The 27,500-nt window shown below is 40.9% G+C and overlaps 2 protein-coding genes across 2 annotated transcripts; both read right to left on the bottom strand.

The window, feature by feature from the left end:
* Positions 1-1,026: 1,026 nt before the first annotated feature.
* Positions 1,027-1,632, bottom strand: LOC308100936 (histone H1-like; the record flags this gene model as incomplete). The annotated part of the gene is made up of 1 exon (XM_080450139.1): positions 1,027-1,632. One exon carries the CDS (start codon positions 1,630-1,632, stop codon positions 1,027-1,029), a length of 606 nt encoding a protein of 201 aa, XP_080306265.1.
* Positions 1,633-5,483: 3,851 nt separating this feature from the next.
* On the bottom strand, positions 5,484-5,795 carry LOC308100954 (histone H4; the record flags this gene model as incomplete). Its single annotated transcript, XM_080450159.1, has 1 exon — positions 5,484-5,795. The coding sequence occupies one exon, from the start codon at positions 5,793-5,795 to the stop codon at positions 5,484-5,486; it is 312 nt and encodes a 103-aa protein (XP_080306285.1).
* Between the last annotated feature and the right edge of the window lie 21,705 nt (positions 5,796-27,500).

Here is a 27,500-nt window from a genome sequence, read left to right on the forward strand (position 1 = left end):
ATTCTGTGTTCTGCATGACAATAACCTCTCCAACGGTTATATTGGGCATGGTTATAAAGCTGAGACTTGGTGGAAGTAATTAACTATTCCCATTTATTCCAGTATATATACCATGTATTTTCAAGAATATCGTATTATAAATCCTTGTAAGCCAGGTATGGGGGTAAAGCAGTAAACATAACAAATACATGTTTTTGTTTATTGTTAACATTTATTTTGTTTTGTTTTTCAAAATAAAAACACTCACAACATTCACATTATCATGGTCAGTAGTAGGTTCACAGTAAAAAAAAATATATCCAGACTTCAACATGAATATTGAAAGATATACATAATATACAGCAATAGAGAATATACAGTCATATCATTTATACTATTTGCTCATGACAAATAAATGTTACAAGTAGAGTAATTAGTAGCTGAAATGATGTAGTAAAGACAGACTTCTCAGACAACGGCACAAAAACACTATCTATACATCTATTTACACTGCTGTTTTAAAACAATGGTGAAAATGGAATCCACGTTGACTGTGTGCAAAAATCTGATCATTATATGTTTATATAATATCATATGTTTAAACTTTGTGGTGCCGCTATTCTTGTCTCCCTTATAAAATAGAACATTTAGACATGAGACAAACGTGTCATGGATAATCTATAGATGTTTTCACTGAGCTCTATTTCAAATGCATCACCTTGGAGCCTAAAATAGGCTACCTAATGAGACCGAATCGATAAGACATTTAGAAAGACCAACTTAAAACAGTGGACTACCACCCTAAAAGGTAATTTTATTTGAAGACTGGGCTCTGATTTAGTTGGTTTAACTAAAACATTATTTTTGGCTTTCATCCGTCTCCCTTTTGTAATGGCTTCTAGGTAAGAGTTATAATATACGAAACATGTTACCAATGGTTTATAGTCATTAAACATGGGAAAATGCGGAAATAAAAACTCTTGTAAAAAAGTTGTGGTTGGCTCTTAAAAGAGCCTTTTGTGGATAAAGGGACAGGTTTATATTAGTTTACTTCTTTTTGGGAGCTGCCTTCTTTGCTGCCTTGGGTTTGGCAACCTTCTTGGCTGGGGCTTTCTTAGCTGCTGCGGGCTTCTTGGCTACTTTCTTGGGGCTCTTGGCTGCTTTCTTCGGGCTTTTAGCTGCTACCTTCTTGGCGGCAGGCTTCTTGGCTTTCTTCGGCGATTTCTTGGCGGCCACAGGCTTCTTTGCTGCCACCTTCTTTGGCTTTTTAGCCGCGGCGGGTTTCTTGGCAACAGCGGGCTTCTTTGCTTTGACAGCTTTCTTCACAGCAGGCTTCTTCGCCTTCACTGCTTCCTTGTTAATCTTGAAAGAGCCAGATGCGCCGGTGCCTTTGGTCTGAACCAGAGTACCTTTTGCTACCAGGCTCTTGACGGCGATCTTGACGCGGGACTTGTTCTTCTCCACATCGTAGCCGCCTGCAACCAGAGCTTTCTTGACCGCAGCCAGGGACACACCGCTCCGTTCCTTGGAGGCGGACACGGCCTTGACGACAAGCTCAGCGACGCTGGGGCCGGTCTTCTTGGGTCGGGGAGCTGCCTTCTTCTTGGCGGCCTTGGCCGGAGCTGGAGCTGGAGCTGGTGCGACTTCTGCCATGATTCTATTAGATTCTGGTGGTAGCTTGTTTTAATGTTATGTCTCGGTACGGTAGACTAGACTGGTGGAGATTACAGTGAAGGGGCTGGACTTAAACACAACATGAGAACCATGTAGACTCATCGCACACAGCCCCTCTTCTCTAGGTGGCTTAATGTGCCACTTGTGTTTTCTCCTCAACAAAAACAAGATATTATAAACGACTGTGTATAATATGAAATTTAACAAAGGGCACACCTTCTAGCACACAAGTGCCTTTTTGTCATGAACATTATCTGAGACGCGAAGAACGCTCTCGTTTGTATTGATAGGCTCAACATCTCACTCTTCAAAGGGCAAAACACAATTCCTCCATCATTTTCCTTCTAAAACGACGTTAAACTATGTTACATTAACACCAATCCTCTTAATCCTCTTAGCAGACATACCCAACGACAGGATAACATAAACTATACTCTTGTTTTATTATCCGTTTAGTTATAAATAGAAGGTTTTCTGACCTTAGTAAACACACTCCAGTTGATGGCAGCGACTCCCATTGACAGCTATCGAATGGTGGAAAGCTTTGTTCATTTGTGGACGAATACATTACTGTGAATAATTAACATCTGATCAAACTAAAGTCAACAAAATAAAGCTCATCTTATACAATCAACTGTCGCTGTCTGTACCTTGCTTATGGAGACAGTCAGACATGCTGGTACACAAGCCAGCACGTACCCTTCACATTTTAAAACTTCATGATGCAATGTATTCTGCTGCATCCCGTTTTATGATTAATTAATCAGAAAACAGTGGGACGGCCATAGCAAATAGTATATTCCCATATCAATTGGAACTATACCTTTATAGCAGCAGGGGACAGAACTGTTCAGTAAATATATCAAGTTACTTTCTTTGGTATAAAGCTACCTGGGAGCAAATATGTCTGCTTTTGATTGATTGAATATTTACTTTATTAACAGTTTGCAAATAGTACAGTGGTACAATTTTACAATGATGCTAAAAGGATAACACAAAAAACGCTAGGGGCTTGTTTTACGATATACAATTACATCATCGGGGCGTCCTTATTTGCTCATTTGATTTTCCTATTTGTCTCATCTGTTTAAGAAAGTAGGTAGCTGATATATTGCACTTTTACCTTAGCGCTAGGTAGGCTATACTCTATAGTTGCTTGTTTTAAAAGAGAATGCACTTAAGACTTCTGGTAATTAGTAGTGTCGTTCCCTACCTGTGTTGAATGCACTTATTGTAAGTCGCTTTGGATAAAAGCGTCTGCTACATGACTGTAATGTAATGTCCTTGAAAAAGAGAGCTTGCTTTCAGTGGGCTACTGGGCTTCCCTGAATAATTGAAGGAAAAAGAAAAGATGCAGACTAGGAAAAAGTCATTCGCCTTATTATTACCTATGTCACCTAATCACTTCTGATCAAACTAAAGTACAGTAACAAGAAAGAGAGAGAGAGAGAGAGAGAGAGAGAGAGAGAGAGAGAGAGAGAGAGAGAGAGAGAGAGAGAGAGAGAGAGTGTGTGTGTGTGTGTGTGTGTGTGTGTGTGTGTGTGTGTGTGTGTGTGTGTGTGTGTGTGTGTGTGTGTGTGTGTGTGTGTGTGCGCGCGCGCGAGAGAGATATTCATTTAGTATGCTAATGTACCAACGTGGGACTTTGACTCTTTCACTATACAAAACATAATCTGTGTGTGGCTCAACATGGTTATCTGAAGGTGTCTTAATATTTTTACTTTTGCAATTCCATATCCAAATATTGGTAACGGTTCCTTACATTCTGGTGTTCTCTCCATTGTGTTGCATTTTAACACCCTTATACTGAATAAGAGCGACCCAGATGAGCAACTAGATCATTCTGCAGTCTACAAAATACATGGGAAATGGTTCTACAAACAATTATATTTGCTTTGCATCGTATAAATGTAAAATCCTCAAGGATTGTTTTATTTTCATTTTTAATGAAGAAATAATAGTGTGAATGCAGTGTTTTCTACTGTTGCAAACAAAATGTCTATCTCTGGTCATTGTAATAAGCCTGTCAATTAGACCGTCGACCGGCCTACTCGGGAACAATGCAAGTTGGGAATGCATCATGCCCCACCCTGGTTATGCAATACCCGTATTATACACATTACCCGTTGTACCCATCTGTCTGTGTCCCTATAATGCCTATGCAGATGTCGTAACCACATTGAGAATGTTATAGACTATTAGAGTCAGTGAAAACACACATCCATGGTCCTGGTGACTGATTTTATTTTATATAAAATATATATATTTTTTTGAATTGGGAAAACAAACTATTATAGCAGTCACCAGAACCAGGGGGAATAATGGTATTTAGAGGGCTCTATATTCCTTTATCAAGCATTCGTTTTCTTTTGTGTTTACCAAGGGCTAGAGATGGAGACTCCTCCTCTCCATCTCTAGCCCTTGGTAAATGGATCAGTGACCCATGTCACTGATCCAATAGCCCAGTAGGGCAGACCATTGTAGTCATTACATGTTACCTTTTAGAAATAATAAAAACACCAGCGCCGTTTAAAATATCATGAACTTATATACTAAAGCCTACATTTTCACTGCTATAGTTTTCATCATAACGTTATGATGAATGGAAAACGGTTTTCATAAATGTATGTTTTGTAATAACAATCAAAAGCTATAAAGTAACTAAAGTTTTCAAATAATTGTAGTGGAGTAATAGCACAATATTTCCCTATGAGCTGCAGTGGAATAGAAAGTATTGAAAATTGGAAATACTCCAGTTAAGTAAAAACAAACAAAACAAAGAACCTACAAAATGTACTTGAGTACATGTACTCACTTACTTTGCAGCACTGTCTTTGTTTGTGCCATTTGTTTTCCCGCCTATATGCTCTATTGCCGCCAAGAAATAAATATCCCTCATTCGACTGAACAATCCCCACAACAAAGGCTCTTTTAAGAGCCACCCACTGTTTCTATATGAAGAGTACCTTCTTGTAGAAAATAAATACTCTGTTACACAAGTACCAATATGTTAGTACAAGTCCAGTATTAAAAATATACTTGATTAAAAGTACAAAAGTTTTGGCATCAACATGTGCATACTTAAAGTACCAAAAGTAAAAGTACCAATTAGTTTTCAAATGTGTAAATTGTATAAAATATCCCTTGAAAATACAAGCTCATAACTTCTGTGCAGGCGTTGTGAGCTTGTATTTCAGCTTTTTTCAAATAGCCAAAGTAGGAGTATAGGACTGAAGCATTAATGTATGTTTTGTAATAACAATCAAAAGCTATAAAGTAACTAAAGTTTTCAAATAATTGTAGTGGAGTAATAGCACAATATTTCCCTATGAGCTGCAGTGGAATAGAAAGTATTGAAAATTGGAAATACTCCAGTTAAGTAAAAACAAACAAAACAAAGAACCTACAAAATGTACTTGAGTACATGTACTCACTTACTTTGCAGCACTGTCTTTGTTTGTGCCATTTGTTTTCCCGCCTATATGCTCTATTGTCCCTCTAAAAATGAGAGGGACAAAGTTTATGACATGGGTCCACATTCAGGGTATAATTATAATTGAATGGAATAATTATATGTAACGCTCCCATTGAAAATTCCAGTTTTACCAATGCAGAACATATAATGTATTAATTAAGCCAGTTAATTAAGACATTTTGGGGATAAACTATCCCTTCGAAACCAGGACTTATATTTAAGTGGAGAATTGCAGTAGATATGTTTGTGTTAGATAGATTTAGTGTTCATGTTTGCAAAGTAATCAACTCTGTAGAGAAAGTGTGGGCGGCTCTTAAAAGAGCCTTTGGATTGTTGGTAGCGGTCAGTCAGTCATTTATCCGCCGAAGCCGTACAGAGTGCGTCCCTGTCTCTTCAGAGCATAGACAACATCCATGGCGGTCACGGTCTTTCTCTTGGCGTGCTCGGTGTAGGTGACGGCGTCACGAATCACGTTCTCCAGGAAAACCTTGAGAACACCACGGGTCTCCTCATAGATCAGACCGGAGATACGCTTCACACCGCCACGGCGAGCCAGACGGCGAATGGCGGGCTTAGTGATACCCTGGATGTTATCACGAAGAACTTTACGATGACGCTTGGCGCCTCCTTTTCCAAGACCTTTTCCTCCTTTCCCTCGACCAGACATTTTGTTACTGTTGGGTTGTAGATGAATAAGATGTAACTGCTAAAGCTGAAGCCATGTGTCTTTATCTGTGTTCTGAGGACGTATAGGAAGACAGGCAAGCCGAGCTGTGTGGGCGTGGCCAAAACGTGCGCGCAAGTGTGCACAAATACGTTAATACGCGCGTGCGCGCACACACACACGCACGCACACACGCACACACACACACACACGCACGCACGCACGCACACACACACACACACACACACACACACACACACACACACACACACACACACACACACACACACACACACCACACACCACACACCACACACACACACACACACACACACACACACACACGCTAGTCTGACTTAGTACTTACAACATCATCTTGTACACTCCTCAGGCTCAAAGCATGGGGTCCTCATCTTAAACAAGCGTAATGCTTAATGAGGGTTTCCAGTTTAGTAGACCTTGTATTGTGAATTTGTACTTCCATGTACTGTTATGTACTGTCATGTACTATTCTCATGTCTTTCTAAATAAACTACATCAATCAATCAATCAAAAGCCCCTTTGTTTGACGCATCATCCTATAGGCTGGTTTACTTAAAACATACAAAAGACTATAGTAGAGCAGGGCATATTTCACAAGAATTGTTCACGTGATACAAGCATGACATTTGGCACAGATACTCTCTAAGGGCCACTCTTATGGAAAAAGGCGCTGGCCACTCAAAAATCCAATTTTCAAGATGGCTGACACCTTTAAGCAGAGCAAATAGTGATATAATCTTTCAGGTTGTGATACAAGGATGAAATTTGGCACACATACTCTGTAAGGGCCACTCTCATGGCTTTCTCTTCTGTATCTCATACTTAAGCGAAAATGTCTGGGCGTGGCAAACAACATGTGAGTGTCAAACAGAAGCGACTCACGTCGCCTCTGGCGAATGAAGTTGACAAAAGATATAAAAGAAACTGAATGCCACTAACTTAATATCAACATGTCTACACTCTCTATCATCACTTGTAACGTGAGAGGTATCAAGTCGATGGAAAATAGAAATGGACATATTGCACAACACTATTTATGATATTATATGCGCACAAGAATTGCGACTAACTGCTCGGGAAGACATTGCAGATGTAACGTTAAAATGGGAAAAAGGCACTTCGATAATGTCTATTGGTACAGATAAGGCTGATGGCATAGGCATATTTTTTAAGAGTAAAGCTGAAATTATAAGAGCAAGAGAAATTATTCCAGGGAGAATTTTATTAGTAGACTGTTTTTATCAAAGCTTAAAAATGAGAATTATAAATGTGTATACTCCTCCGGATGCAGCTACGAAAGTACGAATGTTTAAGAAATTATATGAATTGCTAACAGTTGGTTATTATACTATACTATGTGGAGATTTTAATGCATATACTGATGATAATGATAGGATTTCTGCTCAACACTTGAATGCCCGTGTTCGCAATAGAGAAGGTATCGCACTTAAAACAATGAGCGAATTTTGTGGTGTGAGTGATGTTTTTAGGATGTTGCATCCAAATGAGGTCGGCTATACTCGCTTTGACAGAAATGTCAAGACGAGGATAGATCGTATATATGTAAATGATGATATTATCCCTATATACTATAAGACACGTGTTTTGGTCAATTCAGATCACCTAGCAGTAGTAGTTCTTTTGAGGTTTGGCAAGACAGAAAAGAAGGGCTTTTGGAAATTAAATGTGAACTGTTTAAATAATAATGATGTCCTTATAGAGTTAAAAAAGGAAGTGGTAATTGCCAAAGGCTTAAACGTCTTAACTAAATCATATGTTGATTTATGGGAAATTATTAAAGATAGGCTAAGATACTACTTTAAATATAAATGTAAAATATTGAATCAAGAGCTAAATGAAATATACAGTAGATTAATGGCTGATTATATAAATCTAAAAACTAAGGCAAATAAGACTGATGAGGATAATGATAAACTAACTGAAATGGAATCTGAATTGGCCAAATTAAATGATGTCTCCCAGGGCCTCCGCCTACAGGCAGGCATGGGTGACACAGATGCCTCTAGCAATGCACAGTGTCTTATACTTTTTCATAAGAAGAAACTCCAAAGCAAACATGTCAGTGCAATTTTAAATGAAAATGGTGTCATGATAGAGGATGAGAAAATGAAAAGGGAAACTGTTAGAAACCTGTGTGAAAAAGTGTACCAGAAGGTCAACATTAATGAAGTCAAGCTGCATGCATTCCTTGATTCGATTCATATTGGGGAGGTTGGCCGTAATTCTACGGGTGGGGAAATCACCAGACAAGAGGTGAGGGACGCAGTGGTCCAATTGATTAAGGGCAAATCCCCAGGTCCTGATGGCCTGGCTAATGAGCTTTATCTCTCCTGCACAAACGATTTAGTTGATTTGCTAACCTCAGTGTACAATGATGGAATCAAGGAGGGCAAAATGCACTCATCCTTTTATCATGGCATCATATCACTTATATATAAAAAAGGGTCATCCTATAACTTAGATAATTGGAGACATATTACATTAATGAACGTAGATTATAAAATACTAGCAAAAATAATAGTTAATCGATTAAATAAAGATTTAGAAAAACTTATTGAAAAAGAACAGACATGTGCTATTAAGGGAAGGTTGATGTGGGATAATGTTGGTATATTAAGGGATATAATAAGTGGGTGTATAAAGGAGGAGTTTTTCATCATAAGTTTAGACCAAAAAAAGGCTTTCGATTTTATATCCAGAGAGTACTTGTGGGAGGTATTGAAGGTATATGGTTTTAACCAGGATTTTATTAACCTGATAAAATTGTTGTATGCCCAGTCCACAGTTCAAGTAAATGTAAACGGTGTTTTAACAGAGAGCTTTGAAATTAAGAGGGGGGTGAAACAAGGGTACCCCTTGTCCGCTGCACTTTACATTTTAGCTATAAACCCTCTATTATATAAGATCAAAAATGATAATAGGCTAGCCGGTGTAAAAACTAGTGGTGGAGAGCGGGTTGTTGTTTTGGCCTATGCCGACGACATCACCATCATAATTAAAAATAATAAAGAGTTGAATATTATAAATGAGCACTTAGCACTATATGAAGAGGTTTCAGGTTCCAAATTAAACCACGACAAAACAGAAGGTGTCTGGTTTGGGAGGAGTGAGACAAAGCCACATTTAAATATAAAGGACACAGAAACTATGACAGTTCTGGGGGTTCAGTTTAGTAATAATTCCAGTTATGAAAAGAACTGGGATTGTAAAGATAAAGAAATAAAGGATGAATTAGAAAAATGGGAAAATAAGTCATGTAGTTATGGAACAAAGATAATAATTATAAAAACATATGTTTTAGCAAAACTGCTATTTTTGGCAACTATTTTTCCTCCTAAGGACCAGACACTGAAAAAAAATAATAAAACAATTGTTAATTTCATATGGGGAACCACTAGAGAAGTTACAAAAAGAAACCTATTATATAAGAGTAAAACATATGGAGGCCTTGGGGCTGTGGATTTGGGACTTAAACTAAAAAAAATATGTTGTAAACATATAGCATCTGGTTTTAAACGAAGGGCTATATGGATAGGGGAGGCACTGAGCTGGACCAAAAAGAAAATATCTCCGAGAAAAAGAGAGACGTCATGTGGCTGGTCTCTGTGAGGAGACTAGCAGTACGAGCAAAATGGAGCTGCTTCGTTAAAACCGTTATGCCCAATACTAAATTGTGGTGCAGATGAGACTATAGAGCACCTGCTGGTAGACTGTCCGAGATCTAGCTTTGTGTGGGGGAAAATGCCACAAATTGGTTTTAAAATTAAGATTAATTACATTGCTGCCATGTATGGGGTTTTCGAGGAAAAAGTGTCTGCCTTAGAACAGGATTTTTATTGGTCTGTAATTTGCACAGTTATAAATAAATTGTGGAAAACCAGGTGTGCCATGGTGATTCACCAGGAGACCATCTCGGGAGAGGTGGTCTTTAAACGAATCCAAACTGAAGTTAAAACACAAAGAACTCTGGACGGACGAAAAAAGAGACACCATGGCACCTATTAACATTGTAAAAGAGGAAAAAAAAGAAGAAAAAAAATTGTATTGAAATGCCTTGATATATATATATTGTTTTGTATTGTAATCTGTATATATGTAATTTAATCTAATTTTGCATAAATTGTAAGCCCTGAATAATTTTCAATAAAGTAAATATAAAAAGCAAAGGCGGCATTTTCCTCGTGCGTGTATAAAGTTCTTTGCTGAGCATTGACATTGAATAAGGCCGTGGACACCGGTGGTGTCTGCGGCCTCTTTATCTCTATTTCTCCTTATCTGACACCTTGAAAAGACGGTGAACAGAGCACAAATATAGAGAAAATGCCCCCACAGGGGGAGGCCCAAGACCGGGCAGGTCGCTACTGGGCTCGGATAAAATTCATCGGTTCTGGAGAGCCTCCAAGCAGAAACGTGGTTGGACAGTATCTGTTCAGTACCAGGTGGATGGAAGTGAGTGAAATATACTCTTTTATTGCTCTACCGAATCGGAAAGAGTTTGAACTCTGTTTCCACCGTGAAGGATCTTTACGGAAATTCAGTACATTGTTTGCAGACAGGTCTGCAGAGGGTAAGTGGAAGGATTTCGAACTCCACTCCTCTGTCCCTGTGGACACGCTCATTGTCTTGATTAAGTTTTGGACTGCTAGGGTAGCCGACTATGCCATTGAGCAATATCTGCGCAGGTATTGTACACTCCTGCACCCAGTTGAGAAACTTATCGATGAATTTGGCCTTTGGTATGGGGTACGACGCTACAGAGTCAAGCTGCACAAAACAAGAAGTGATGGCCGACCTGTAGACCTACCTAATTCTATTTCCCTTGGTCCATATAATGGGAAAATAACATACTCAGGCCAGATACAGAGATGTTATATCTGCCAGTCCACAGGCCACCAGGTGAAAGAGTGTGACATGGTAAAATGCTGGAAGTGTGGACAGACTGGACACAAGGGGCGAGAGTGTACTAACACTGGAATCTGCAGCCTGTGCAATGGAGAGGGGCATACCTTCTTCACGTGCCCCCACTCTTACAGCAACAGAGCCAAGACGCAGCAACAGCGGCAGCAACAACCTACAGACACAACCCCAGAACCTGAGGAGGAATCAGCAGACGAGACACCAGCACCCGACAGCCAGCAGAGCACAGCAGGGGAGACTTCATCATCTGACAGCCAGCAGACATCAGCTTCAATACCCGACAGCCAGCAGAGACCAGCAGGGGAGACTTCATCATCCGACAGCCAGCAGACATCAGCTCCAACACCCGACAGCCGGCAGACATCAGCTCCAACACCCGACAGCCAGCAGACATCAGCTCCAACACCCGACAGCCAGCAGAGACCAGCACCGGAGGGGCAGCAGAGACCAGCAGGCGAACCCCCGGCACCTGCAAGGCAGCAACAGCCAACGGCATCCACCAGCGGGCAGAAGCCGGCGGGCAGGCCCTCAGCACCCCCTAGGAAGAAGGGACGGCGATCGGGCACAGCTCCAGCTGAGGAGGCGGCGACAAGGCGGGCGGATGCAGCAGCGGCTGCGACATCTGTTTCCCCACCGATAGCGGCTCCAGCACCTCCACCAGTGGGGGAGCCAGGAGACGAGGTGGTAACATCTACAGCGCAGCCCATCCCTGGTGGTGCCCAGCCATCAGAGCCAGACAATGGCAGTCAGGGGAGTGCCACGCAGGTCAGTATTACCAGTTACCAAGTGCCGAACAATGTTGCAACTCAGGACAGTCTGATTGACATTTTGCATGGACATATTGACCTTGAAGATGCAATTGTCATGCTGTGTGGACCACAGACTGAAGAACGGGAATCTTTACCTGCCTTTATGCAGCTCTCTCCGGAGAGTTTCCCTCCTCTGCCAAGCAAGAGGGAAAGATCCTCCCCTGACCAACACCTTGGTAAAAAGAGTAGAAGCCAGGGACAGAAAAAGCCTTTTAAAATCTAGATTATGATGTTTTGCTTGCTAACTGTAGGCCTATTATTCGCCATGATGACTTTTAATATAGCGACTATCAATGTCAGAGGAATACAGCAAGCAAGCACTAGACGGGAGAAATTATATGTGTTGAAAAATATTAGAGCAGATATTATTTTCACACAAGAGCTGCGGCTTAACTCACTGGACGATGTTAAAAATGTAAGAGAGTCTTGGTCCCATGGGAGGTCTGAATTTTCGATTGGTAGTGACAGGGCAGATGGAGTGGGTATTTTGTTTAATACAAAAAATGTAATAATTCAAAGAAAACGAGAATTAATACCAGGCCGAATTCTTGTTTTAGACTGTATTGTACGGAAGCAGAAGGTACGCCTCATCAATGTATATACAACCCCGCAACGCTGCGATAAGATACAGCTCTTTAAAAAATTGAGAGAAGTATTGTGTGGAGGTCACAGTACAATTCTGTCCGGTGACTTTAACTCAATAACAGACATTAAGGACAGGGTACCAACAACTCCCTTTATTTTGGACAGAGCAAATAAAGCGTTGAAGGAAACATGTGAGTGTTTTGACATGAAAGATACTTTTAGGGTATTATATCCAAATGCATCTGGCTATACACGTTTTGACACGAGGGTCAAGACGCGGATAGACAGAATATATATTTCAAAAGATATGAATGTGAGTAAATATAAAACGGAGGCCTTGGTTAATTCTGACCACCTCGCTGTGAGAGCCACTGTTAGTTTTCAGGATACCCCTAGACAGAATAACTGGAAGCTGAACATTAATTGTTAGTAAATCCGGAGATAATACAGAGTGTTAAGGCTGAGATAAATAGAGTGAAGGACTTAAGAGTGTTCACTGAGTCAAATGTTGAGTTGTGGGACGAAATGAAGAGGTGCTTAAAAAGACTCCTCATTTTAAAATGCAATTTTTTTAACAAAGAACGAAATAAAGAATATGACAAATTAATGCAATCTTTCGTAGATATTAAATGTAAACATGGCCCAATAACTGAACAAGATGAGAAGAAACTGGAAGAAATTAATAGCACATTGATGGTGTTTAATAACGAATACATCAATGCAGTTAAAGTCCAGGCAGGGTTCGATACGGACGAACCAGCTAATATCCAAAAGGTCATACAGAAATATAAAGAGAGACAGGATTTTAACTGTATTAATTCCTTGAGAAATAAAAATGGCCACATTGTGGAAAAAGATAATGAAATTATGGACTTAATTGTTGAGCATTTTGAAGAAATGTACTCTGATGTTGGTAGTTCTTTGGAAGCAGAGGCCTTTTTATCAGAGGTTAAAAAAATAGATGAGGTGCATTTTGCAACTCTACTTGGTGATATCACCAGGGAAGAAGTAAGAAAAGCTATTTCACTCTTGAACAGAGGGAAATCACCCGGTCCAGACGGGCTTCCCTCTGAATTTTACCAGATGTTTGCCAATGAACTTGATGATATATTGGCCTCTGCTTTTAATGATGGAATAAATAAATGTATGCATGATGGCTTTTATCAGGGTACCATCTCTCTGATCTTTAAAAAAGGCGATGAAAATGAGTTAAATAATTGGAGACAGATCACATTATCAAACATAGAATATAAGATCCTCGCCAAAATAATAATGATAAGACTAAATTCAGAAAAAAGAACAAACATGTGCTATTAAAGGGCGTATGATGTGGGACAACCTTAACAGGATCAGAGAGATGATAACTGAGAGCCACGAGCCAGGTTTTTTTATTGTTGGTTTTGACCAAAAAAGAGCTTTTGATTTTGTCGACCGAGAGTATTTATGGTGCGTTTTAGAAAAGTATGGTTTTCCACAGGATTTTATAAAAATAATAAAAGTGTTGTATGCCAAGTCTCAGGTGGCGGTTAAGGTAAATGGAGGGACGTCTAAATTTATCAATATCCAGAAAGGGGTAAAACAGGGCTGCCCACTGAGTGCGGCACTCTATATTTTAGCCATCAGCCCTTTACTTAACAGAATAAAGAATGATAACAGAATAGAGGGTGTCCAAGTTGGTGGAACAGTGGCTAGGGTGATGTATTAAAAGAATAAATAGGATGTGTGTACAGCTAATATGGGGCAATAACCGTGAGGTGACAAAACGAGCCCTAATGTACAAAAGCACGTGTTTGACATGGGGGTCAAGGTACTATGTCACAGAAATATTTTGTATGCCAATTTTACCTGTGCAAAAGAAGATTATGATTTATTTTGGTTGTGCATTTGTGTCACTGTTTTTAAAATATGGAATACTCGGTCCAAAATGGCAATGGACCATAACACAGTTATAAATGCAGACACTGTTTTTAGGCAGGTGAAAACAGACTTAAAAAGGAGGAGAGCTGTAGATCAAAAAAAAAAAACACCCAAAATGTAATTGGCCCACGATCGCACTGGGCAGTTGATGGGGTCTGTGAAATACGGGGTGTTTCGTGGACCTTATCGGGCGACCAGTGTGATACCACGTAAAGCCTTATGAAATGTGTGGAGAGGTGATTTCCATGTAATGTTTTGAAGGATCGATGAAATGTATGACTTTTGATATAGCCATGTAATGTTTATGAGATTGAGATTACCTTGTTATTACCTTGCCATGCACTTAAATAATATGTATTGCCAAGCCTTAACTTATGACTTATGTATTTCAAAATATATGTTTTTGATATAGCCATGTAATGTTTATGAATTGAGATTACCTTATTACCTTGCCATGAATTTAAATAATATGTATTGTCAAGCCTTGAACTATGACTTATGTATTTAAAAATGTATTTAATTGTAAGATGTGGAAATTCAATAAAATACTTTAAAAACGCAAGGGAGGAAATGTCTCCTTAGCCCTAGCTATGCCCTAGCTATGGCATCTTCTTTTGCCTCCCAGTTCTCCAATAACTGGGCAAGGCTAAAGTACACGGGTGAGGCAGAGCTCCCGACAAAGGAGTATGTCGGCAAAGAGCTATTGTTTAAGTCAAACTTAGTCTGTGCAAAGGACATTTATTCATTTATTGCCTTGCCAAACCGATGTGAGTTCGAACTATGTTTCTATCAGGAGTCGACACCTGCTGGTAGACTGTCCGAGATCTAGCTTCGTGTGGGGGAAAATGCCACAAATTGGAGATTAAAAAAAATTAAGATTAATTACATTGCTGCCATGTATGGGGTTTTCGAGGAAAAAGTGTCTGCCGTAGAACAGGATTTTTACTGGACTGTTATTTGCACAGTTATAAACAAATTGTGGAAAACCAGGTGTGCCATGGTAATTCACCAGGAGGCCATCTCGGGAGAGGTGGTCTTCAAACAAATCCAAACTGAACTTAAAAGACAAAGAACTCTGGACGCACGAAAAAAGAAACTGACACCATGGCACCTATTAACATTGTAAAAGAGAAAAAAAGAAAGAAAAAAAAACACTTTTGTATTGAAATGCCTTGATATATATATATATATATATATATATATATATATATATATATATATATATATATATATATATTGTTTTGTATTGTAATGTGTATATATGTAATTTAATCTAATTTTGCATAAATTGTAAACCCTGAATAATTTTCAATAAAGTATATATAAAAAGGTAAAGGAGGAAACAAACATGACAGCTACTTTCGCCTCCCGGTTTGTCCATAACTGGGCAAGGTTGAAATATACCGGGGAGGAAGATCCCCCCACACGGGAGTACGTGGGGAAGGAATTACTCTTTAAATCAAATATTGTGAGTGCGAAGGACATACTCTTTCATTGACTTGCCAAACAGGCGTGAGTTTGAGTTATGTTTTTTCCTTGAAGCGACACTGCGTCGTTTCCTGGAGCAATATGAGTATGACATAAAAGAGGACAAATGGAAGGACTGGTCCATCGAGTCCTCTGTCAGTACTGGCACAGTCAATGTGGTGGTAAAGTTCTGGACCGGCCGGGTCTCAGACCATGATGTGGAGCTGTATCTACAAAGGTACTGTAATATCCTTGGGCAGGCATATAAACCAGTGGACCAGTTTGGAATCTGGTATGGAGTCCGGAAGTACAAGGTGGAGATCAGGCGGGATGCCAACAACCAGCGTGTGTCCTTGCCCAGCTCTGTTTCCCTGGGCCCATACAACGGCCGGGTTTCCTACCCGGGGCAGGAGACGAGATGCTTTATTTGCAACAGCACGGAGCATCAAGTCAGAGCCTGTCAGAAGGTAAAATGCTGGAGATGTGGGAATCTGGGCCACAAATCTAAGGACTGCCAGAATGACGCTGAGTGCACCCTCTGTGGAGAGCGAGGGCACTCGTTCTTCCAGTGCCCCAAATCCTACAGCAATAAGGCGAGAGAACAGAGAAAGTCTCAAGCCCAGGAGCAGCAGAGACGACTCATCGAGTTACTGCGGAGCAGCAGGCAGGTGACTCCACCAGATGGAGCCAGCACTCCACTGCCAGCAGACAGCGAGGAGGAGAGCAGCACCCTGCAGCCGGAGCCTGACCTGGCCACACCGAGAGCAGAGGAGGAGCAAGGAGGAGTCGGAATAACAACTGAGGTGCCTGGCAGAGCCGAGCCTGCAGCGGGGGTGAAACGGCGGCAGGTACCTGGCAGAGGTTCTGGGAGAGGCCGTGGGAGAAGCAGTTTCTCCGCAGCCCACATGAAGGAAGCCGCATCCAACTCCAGAGGGGCCCCTGCTCATGGGGGGAGCCAGCAGCAACCCCCTCATCACCCAGAGGACGCAGCCGCTGCGGAGACGGAGGAGGCTGTCAGACAGCTGGAAAAGGCCGTCAAAGACATCCTGCCGCCCTGGTCGGATTCCTCTGGGGTGGGGGTTGAGAGGATGATCAGCGAGCAACAGCAGGAGGCGCACGACGAGGAGTCCGAGTATGACTCGGCCAGTGAGGAGCCAAGCAACAGCCGCTCGGGCAGTAGTGAGTTTGACTCCAGCGGTGGGGAGGGGTCCCCCCTTGCCGTGGCTACAGAAGAACCGTTAGGGAGTCAAATGCTATAACCTGAGACACAAGGCGAGGGGCATGTGAGTGTTAACAATTACCAGAAGCGACAGCCGTCGCCTCTGGCAAATGTGGATAAAAAGCACAGAAGTAAATGAATACCTGTATAGTGGGCCTAACAACATTTTAACATGGCTAAAGTCTCAATAATGATCTGTAATGTGAGAGGACTAAAATCTGTGAAAAATAGAAAAACGAAGATTGACATTTTTTTTTAACAACACTGAGTGTGATGTCATTTGTGCGCAGGAGACACGTCTCACAACTCAGGAGGACATTGGGGATGTGTTTAAACGTGGGAAAGGGAAACTGCTGTAATATCTATTGTCACGGTCCGCTCCTCGGGCCGTGGACAGTGACTTATTTGGACCTTGTATGCCCTTATATGGTGTTGGACGCCTAAGGGCTGTTCTTTAGGCCTGTTTAGGCCGTTCATTATGTTCGGCACTCTGGTATTGTATCTCTGTTGCCTTTGACTTGGTTTTCCATGCTCTTGTTTTGTAGTAGTGTTTCCTGTCTGCCTTGTTTACTGTTTCCTGTGTTGTCTCACCTCCCTGTGATTATTGTAAACCTAGTCACCTGTGCTCGTTGCCTGTTAGCCTATCCTATGTTGATTGTCTGTTGTGTTCACCTGCGTCCTGTTAATCCCCTGTCTATTTAAGTCCTGTGTTTGCTTCAGTTCCCTGTTGGTTCGTTGATTATAGTCAGTGTGAGTTTTTGCCTGTCTTTGTCTCCTCACTTATTTTTGCCTTGTACTAAATTCCCTTAGTTTTCCCAGTATAGTCTTCCCTTACTCCTTGTTGTCTTTGTCTTGTTCTATTGATTACCGGTTACTGACTTTGCCTGTACCAGACTTGGATTGCTGCCTACTCCTCTTGTTTGGTGTTCTTAATAAACACTCTAATTTGAGCTGCGCTGCCTCTGCCTCTCATCTTGCACTTGGGTCCTACACCTCCCTGCCTTGCATCGTGACAATCTATAGGTAATGACATGGCTGATCCGTTGGTATATATATATATATATATATATATATATATATTATAATATTTTTTTAAAGGCAAAACTGAGATTATAAAATCAAGAGAAATTATTCCAGAGCGAATTTTATTATTGGATTGTATTTATAAAAATTTAAAAATGAGAATTATAAATGTATATACACCTCCGGATAAAGCAACCAAAGTAAGAATGTTTAAAAAAATATATGAATTATTATCAGTGGGAGTGGAAATATCCCTGAGTTGTGGCAATAAAAAAAGGGGGGGGGATTTTGGGAAATTAAATGTATTTATGGCCCAAAGTCCCACATCTCCAGCACTTCACCTGCGTGCATTCACGGACCTGGTGCTCCGTAGCCTGGTAAACCCTCCCTCCGGAAATCTCAATTCCATTTCATTTCAGGAGTGAGTCTGGCCTGATCCGCCTGTCTGCAATATTGGCTGTGCTGGAGTTGGGCGGGAGTAATACCGTTGACTGACAACCCCTTCAGCCAATGATAATTTTTCCCCTTCAGCCAATCAGCAGTTCACCAGTCTTAATGTGACGCGACGGGACTTTTGAGACAGCCATACCCAAAATGGGTTGCCTTATTCGGATAAAATGGTGTCACTGCCCGCCCCTACCGGTTCTCTAAATTTTTATTTTTAAATAGGCTTTGTCATGATTAATTGACCACATATATGAAGTTAAACAACTACATTCTATCCAAACGATATCTTATAAGTAAATTCCGTGCCTCAAAATAGAAGTTAGAGAGCTTTTTGAAGTAAAAAAATAGCGGAGAATTGGCCGCACAAGAAAAAGATGGCTGCCGTTCGTGTTTTGGGCTCACTCGAACTCGCCACCTGATTGGCCAACGTAAGCTGTCAATCACAGAACAATGAGCGACGACGCTGATAGGCCCGGCCGTTTGGCATACAGAGCCAATATTGCAGAAAGGCGGATCATGCCAGACTCACTCCTGAAATGAAATGGAATTGAGATTTCCGGAGGGAGGGTTTACCAGGCTAGGTGCTCCGTGCTGTTGCACACAAAACACCGCGTCTGCTGCCCAGGATAATAAATCCGCCCGTTGTATGGGCCCAGGGAAATAGAGCTTGGCAGTGACATACGTTGGTTGTTTGCATCGTGCTTGAGCTCAACTTTGTACTTCTGTACTCCATACCAGATCCCAAACTGGTCGACTGGCTTGTATGGCTGCTCTCTGACATAACAATACCGTTTTAGGTACAGCTCCACATCATGGTCTGAGACCCGGCCGGTCCAGAACTTCACCACGACGTTCACTGTCAGTATATTAACCGAGGATTCAATGGACCAGTCCATCCATGTATCCTGCAGTTTGTCAACATCATATTGTTCCAGGAAGCGACGGAGTGTCGACTCCTGATAGAAACATAGTTCGAACTCACATCGGTTTGGCAAGGCAATAAATGAATAAATGTCCTTTGCACAGACTAAGTTTGACTTAAACAATAGCTCTTTGCCGACATACTCCTTTGTCGGGAGCTCTGCCTCACCCGTGTACTTTAGCCTTGCCCAGTTATTGGAGAACTGGGAGGCAAAAGAAGATGCCATAGCTAGGGCATAGCTAGGGCTAAGGAGACATTTCCTCCCTTGCGTTTTTAAAGTATTTTATTGAATTTCCACATCTTACAATTAAATACATTTTTAAATACATAAGTCATAGTTCAAGGCTTGACAATACATATTATTTAAATTCATGGCAAGGTAATAAGGTAATCTCAATTCATAAACATTACATGGCTATATCAAAAACATATATTTTGAAATACATAAGTCATAAGTTAAGGCTTGGCAATACATATTATTTAAGTGCATGGCAAGGTAATAACAAGGTAATCTCAATCTCATAAACATTACATGGCTATATCAAAAGTCATACATTTCATCGATCCTTCAAAACATTACATGGAAATCACCTCTCCACACATTTCATAAGGCTTTACGTGGTATCACACTGGTCGCCCGATAAGGTCCACGAAACACCCCGTATTTCACAGACCCCATCAACTGCCCAGTGCGATCGTGGGCCAATTACATTTTGGGTGTTTTTTTTTTTGATCTACAGCTCTCCTCCTTTTTAAGTCTGTTTTCACCTGCCTAAAAACAGTGTCTGCATTTATAACTGTGTTATGGTCCATTGCCATTTTGGACCGAGTCTTCCATATTTTAAAAACAGTGACACAAATGCACAACCAAAATAAATCATAATCTTCTTTTGCACAGGTAAAATTGGCATACAAAATATTTCTGTGACATAGTACCTTGACCCCCATGTCAAACACGTGCTTTTGTACATTAGGGCTCGTTTTGTCACCTCACGGTTATTGCCCCATATTAGCTGTACACACATCCTATTTATTCTTTTAATACATCACCCTAGCCACTGTTCCACCAACTTGGACACCCTCTATTCTGTTATCATTCTTTATTCTGTTAAGTAAAGGGCTGATGGCTAAAATATAGAGTGCCGCACTCAGTGGGCAGCCCTGTTTTACCCCTTTCTGGATATTGATAAATTTAGACGTCCCTCCATTTACCTTAACCGCCACCTGAGACTTGGCATACAACACTTTTATTATTTTTATAAAATCCTGTGGAAAACCATACTTTTCTAAAACGCACCATAAATACTCTCGGTCGACAAAATCAAAAGCTCTTTTTTGGTCAAAACCAACAATAAAAAAACCTGGCTCGTGGCTCTCAGTTATCATCTCTCTGATCCTGTTAAGGTTGTCCCACATCATACGCCCTTTAATAGCACATGTTTGTTCTTTTTTCTGAATTTAGTCTTATCATTATTATTTTGGCGAGGATCTTATATTCTATGTTTGATAATGTGATCTGTCTCCAATTATTTAACTCATTTTCATCGCCTTTTTTAAAGATCAGAGAGATGGTACCCTGATAAAAGCCATCATGCATACATTTATTTATTCCATCATTAAAAGCAGAGGCCAATATATCATCAAGTTCATTGGCAAACATCTGGTAAAATTCAGAGGGAAGCCCGTCTGGACCGGGTGATTTCCCTCTGTTCAAGAGTGAAATAGCTTTTCTTACTTCTTCCCTGGTGATATCACCAAGTAGAGTTGCAAAATGCACCTCATCTATTTTTTTAACCTCTGATAAAAAGGCCTCTGCTTCCAAAGAACTACCAACATCAGAGTACATTTCTTCAAAATGCTCAACAATTAAGTCCATAATTTCATTATCTTTTTCCACAATGTGGCCATTTTTATTTCTCAAGGAATTAATACAGTTAAAATCCTGTCTCTCTTTATATTTCTGTATGACCTTTTGGATATTAGCTGGTTCGTCCGTATCGAACCCTGCCTGGACTTTAACTCATTGACTGCCAGAGTTAAAACCTCGTTCATAGCAGCCCTTGCCAGCGATTTTCGTGTTTTTTTGTTTCGTTATTTTGTTATTTAATTCACATCTAGAAAGTCTACCTTGACACTTGAATCGTTTCGATCGTTCCACCACTAGAGCGCAGCACATACCAAGCTTGATCGCCTCTCGATCACACTCGCCCCCTCCCAGACCCACTCACACAGTGAAACACATGAACCGGAAGTGAAATGTCTCACATTCTGTTATCGGCGAAAATTACTTTGTGATACACAACGGGGATGACTGTTCGTCACCCAGACCATAGATTATAGGAGGGGAGGTCTCCGATCGCTTTTCATAGCGTGTGAAAAACCGTTTGTTTCCCTATTATGGTCGAAAATGACTGGGGGGAAAAATGTAAAACTGAAAACGGAACCCAAGTCATGGAACCGGATGCAGTGGTGGTTGAAGTAAGTGGAACCCGAAACTTAGCCTGATTCATAACAGAATAGCGTGATCAGAGCATAAAGATCAATAAAGACGTTAGATCGCATTAATGCGATCCTGGCGGCCAAGCGCGCTATTTATTAGATCGCGTTAATGCGATAATGGCGGCCAATGAGTTAACTGCATTGATGTATTCGTTATTAAACACCATCAATGTGCTATTAATTTCTTCCAGTTTCTTCTCATCTTGTTCAGTTATTGGGCCATGTTTACATTTAATATCTACGAAAGATTGCATTAATTTGTCATATTCTTTATTTCGTTCTTTGTTAAAAAATTTGCATTTTAAAATGAGGAGTCTTTTTAAGCACCTCTTCATTTCGTCCCACAACTCAACATTTGACTCAGTGAACACTCTTAAAGGGATACTTCACTTTCGGGCCGGGGACACATTTAAAAAAAAAATTAAAAATAAATGAAAAAAGTTATGGAAAATTCATGGCCCCCTCACACATTAGTAGGACACTGCGTGTCGTGAGGGGGCCATGAATTTTCCATAACTTTTTTCATTTATTTTTAATATTTTTTTTAAATGTGTCCCCGGCCCGAAAGTGAAGTATCCCTTTAAGTCCTTCACTCTATTTATCTCAGCCTTAACACTCTGTATTATCTCCGGATTTACTAACAATTAATGTTCAGCTTCCAGTTATTCTGTCTAGGGGTATCCTGAAAACTAACAGTGGCTCTCACAGCGAGGTGGTCAGAATTAACCAAGGCCTCCGTTTTATATTTACTCACATTCATATCTTTTGAAATATATATTCTGTCTATCCGCGTCTTGACCCTCGTGTCAAAACGTGTATAGCCAGATGCATTTGGATATAATACCCTAAAAGTATCTTTCATGTCAAAACACTCACATGTTTCCTTCAACGCTTTATTTGCTCTGTCCAAAATAAAGGGAGTTGTTGGTACCCTGTCCTTAATGTCTGTTATTGAGTTAAAGTCACCGGACAGAATTGTACTGTGACCTCCACACAATACTTCTCTCAATTTTTTAAAGAGCTGTATCTTATCGCAGCGTTGCGGGGTTGTATATACATTGATGAGGCGTACCTTCTGCTTCCGTACAATACAGTCTAAAACAAGAATTCGGCCTGGTATTAATTCTCGTTTTCTTTGAATTATTACATTTTTTGTATTAAACAAAATACCCACTCCATCTGCCCTGTCACTACCAATCGAAAATTCAGACCTCCCATGGGACCAAGACTCTCTTACATTTTTAACATCGTCCAGTGAGTTAAGCCGCAGCTCTTGTGTGAAAATAATATCTGCTCTAATATTTTTCAACACATATAATTTCTCCCGTCTAGTGCTTGCTTGCTGTATTCCTCTGACATTGATAGTCGCTATATTAAAAGTCATCATGGCGAATAATAGGCCTACAGTTAGCAAGCAAAACATCATAATCTAGATTTTAAAAGGCTTTTTCTGTCCCTGGCTTCTACTCTTTTTACCAAGGTGTTGGTCAGGGGAGGATCTTTCCCTCTTGCTTGGCAGAGGAGGGAAACTCTCCGGAGAGAGCTGCATAAAGGCAGGTAAAGATTCCCGTTCTTCAGTCTGTGGTCCACACAGCATGACAATTGCATCTTCAAGGTCAATATGTCCATGCAAAATGTCAATCAGACTGTCCTGAGTTGCAACATTGTTCGGCACTTGGTAACTGGTAATACTGACCTGCGTGGCACTCCCCTGACTGCCATTGTCTGGCTCTGATGGCTGGGCACCACCAGGGATGGGCTGCGCTGTAGATGTTACCACCTCGTCTCCTGGCTCCCCCACTGGTGGAGGTGCTGGAGCCGCTATCGGTGGGGAAACAGATGTCGCAGCCGCTGCTGCATCCGCCCGCCTTGTCGCCGCCTCCTCAGCTGGAGCTGTGCCCGATCGCCGTCCCTTCTTCCTAGGGGGTGCTGAGGGCCTGCCCGCCGGCTTCTGCCCGCTGGTGGATGCCGTTGGCTGTTGCTGCCTTGCAGGTGCCGGGGGTTCGCCTGCTGGTCTCTGCTGCCCCTCCGGTGCTGGTCTCTGCTGGCTGTCGGGTGTTGGAGCTGATGTCTGCTGGCTGTCGGGTGTTGGAGCTGATGTCTGCCGGCTGTCGGGTGTTGGAGCTGATGTCTGCTGGCTGTCGGATGATGAAGTCTCCCCTGCTGGTCTCTGCTGGCTGTCGGGTATTGAAGCTGATGTCTGCTGGCTGTCAGATGATGAAGTCTCCCCTGCTGTGCTCTGCTGGCTGTCGGGTGCTGGTGTCTCGTCTGCTGATTCCTCCTCAGGTTCTGGGGTTGTGTCTGTAGGTTGTTGCTGCCGCTGTTGCTGCGTCTTGGCTCTGTTGCTGTAAGAGTGGGGGCACGTGAAGAAGGTATGCCCCTCTCCATTGCACAGGCTGCAGATTCCAGTGTTAGTACACTCTCGCCCCTTGTGTCCAGTCTGTCCACACTTCCAGCATTTTACCATGTCACACTCTTTCACCTGGTGGCCTGTGGACTGGCAGATATAACATCTCTGTATCTGGCCTGAGTATGTTATTTTCCCATTATATGGACCAAGGGAAATAGAATTAGGTAGGTCTACAGGTCGGCCATCACTTCTTGTTTTGTGCAGCTTGACTCTGTAGCGTCGTACCCCATACCAAAGGCCAAATTCATCGATAAGTTTCTCAACTGGGTGCAGGAGTGTACAATACCTGCGCAGATATTGCTCAATGGCATAGTCGGCTACCCTAGCAGTCCAAAACTTAATCAAGACAATGAGCGTGTCCACAGGGACAGAGGAGTGGAGTTCGAAATCCTTCCACTTACCCTCTGCAGACCTGTCTGCAAACAATGTACTGAATTTCCGTAAAGATCCTTCACGGTGGAAACAGAGTTCAAACTCTTTCCGATTCGGTAGAGCAATAAAAGAGTATATTTCACTCACTTCCATCCACCTGGTACTGAACAGATACTGTCCAACCACGTTTCTGCTTGGAGGCTCTCCAGAACCGATGAATTTTATCCGAGCCCAGTAGCGACCTGCCCGGTCTTGGGCCTCCCCCTGTGGGGGCATTTTCTCTATATTTGTGCTCTGTTCACCGTCTTTTCAAGGTGTCAGATAAGGAGAAATAGAGATAAAGAGGCCGCAGACACCACCGGTGTCCACGGCCTTATTCAATGTCAATGCTCAGCAAAGAACTTTATACACGCACGAGGAAAATGCCGCCTTTGCTTTTTATATTTACTTTATTGAAAATTATTCAGGGCTTACAATTTATGCAAAATTAGATTAAATTACATATATACAGATTACAATACAAAACAATATATATATATCAAGGCATTTCAATACAATTTTTTTTCTTCTTTTTTTTCCTCTTTTACAATGTTAATAGGTGCCATGGTGTCTCTTTTTTCGTCCGTCCAGAGTTCTTTGTGTTTTAACTTCAGTTTGGATTCGTTTAAAGACCACCTCTCCCGAGATGGTCTCCTGGTGAATCACCATGGCACACCTGGTTTTCCACAATTTATTTATAACTGTGCAAATTACAGACCAATAAAAATCCTGTTCTAAGGCAGACACTTTTTCCTCGAAAACCCCATACATGGCAGCAATGTAATTAATCTTAATTTTAAAACCAATTTGTGGCATTTTCCCCCACACAAAGCTAGATCTCGGACAGTCTACCAGCAGGTGCTCTATAGTCTCATCTGCACCACAATTTAGTATTGGGCATAACGGTTTTAACGAAGCAGCTCCATTTTGCTCGTACTGCTAGTCTCCTCACAGAGACCAGCCACATGACGTCTCTCTTTTTCTCGGAGATATTTTCTTTTTGGTCCAGCTCAGTGCCTCCCCTATCCATATAGCCCTTCGTTTAAAACCAGATGCTATATGTTTACAACATATTTTTTTTAGTTTAAGTCCCAAATCCACAGCCCCAAGGCCTCCATATGTTTTACTCTTATATAATAGGTTTCTTTTTGTAACTTCTCTAGTGGTTCCCCATATGAAATTAACAATTGTTTTATTATTTTTTTTCAGTGTCTGGTCCTTAGGAGGAAAAATAGTTGCCAAAAATAGCAGTTTTGCTAAAACATATGTTTTTATAATTATTATCTTTGTTCCATAACTACATGACTTATTTTCCCATTTTTCTAATTCATCCTTTATTTCTTTATCTTTACAATCCCAGTTCTTTTCATAACTGGAATTATTACTAAACTGAACCCCCAGAACTGTCATAGTTTCTGTGTCCTTTATATTTAAATGTGGCTTTGTCTCACTCCTCCCAAACCAGACACCTTCTGTTTTGTCGTGGTTTAATTTGGAACCTGAAACCTCTTCATATAGTGCTAAGTGCTCATTTATAATATTCAACTCTTTATTATTTTTAATTATGATGGTGATGTCGTCGGCATAGGCCAAAACAACAACCCGCTCTCCACCACTAGTTTTTACACCGGCTAGCCTATTATCATTTTTGATCTTATATAATAGAGGGTTTATAGCTAAAATGTAAAGTGCAGCGGACAAGGGGTACCCTTGTTTCACCCCCCTCTTAATTTCAAAGCTCTCTGTTAAAACACCGTTTACATTTACTTGAACTGTGGACTGGGCATACAACAATTTTATCAGGTTAATAAAATCCTGGTTAAAACCATATACCTTCAATACCTCCCACAAGTACTCTCTGGATATAAAATCGAAAGCCTTTTTTTGGTCTAAACTTATGATGAAAAACTCCTCCTTTATACACCCACTTATTATATCCCTTAATATACCAACATTATCCCACATCAACCTTCCCTTAATAGCACATGTCTGTTCTTTTTCAATAAGTTTTTCTAAATCTTTATTTAATCGATTAACTATTATTTTTGCTAGTATTTTATAATCTACGTTCATTAATGTAATATGTCTCCAATTATCTAAGTTATAGGATGACCCTTTTTTATATATAAGTGATATGATGCCATGATAAAAGGATGAGTGCATTTTGCCCTCCTTGATTCCATCATTGTACACTGAGGTTAGCAAATCAACTAAATCGTTTGTGCAGGAGAGATAAAGCTCATTAGCCAGGCCATCAGGACCTGGGGATTTGCCCTTAATCAATTGGACCACTGCGTCCCTCACCTCTTGTCTGGTGATTTCCCCACCCGTAGAATTACGGCCAACCTCCCCAATATGAATCGAATCAAGGAATGCATGCAGCTTGACTTCATTAATGTTGACCTTCTGGTACACTTTTTCACACAGGTTTCTAACAGTTTCCCTTTTCATTTTCTCATCCTCTATCATGACACCATTTTCATTTAAAATTGCACTGACATGTTTGCTTTGGAGTTTCTTCTTATGAAAAAGTATAAGACACTGTGCATTGCTAGAGGCATCTGTGTCACCCATGCCTGCCTGTAGGCGGAGGCCCTGGGAGACATCATTTAATTTGGCCAATTCAGATTCCATTTCAGTTAGTTTATCATTATCCTCATCAGTCTTATTTGCCTTAGTTTTTAGATTTATATAATCAGCCATTAATCTACTGTATATTTCATTTAGCTCTTGATTCAATATTTTACATTTATATTTAAAGTAGTATCTTAGCCTATCTTTAATAATTTCCCATAAATCAACATATGATTTAGTTAAGACGTTTAAGCCTTTGGCAATTACCACTTCCTTTTTTAACTCTATAAGGACATCATTATTATTTAAACAGTTCACATTTAATTTCCAAAAGCCCTTCTTTTCTGTCTTGCCAAACCTCAAAAGAACTACTACTGCTAGGTGATCTGAATTGACCAAAACACGTGTCTTATAGTATATAGGGATAATATCATCATTTACATAT

Source organism: Gymnoscopelus braueri, assembly GCF_963280865.1.
Source record: "Gymnoscopelus braueri genome assembly, chromosome: 14".
Taxonomy (NCBI): Eukaryota; Metazoa; Chordata; class Actinopteri; order Myctophiformes; family Myctophidae; genus Gymnoscopelus; species Gymnoscopelus braueri.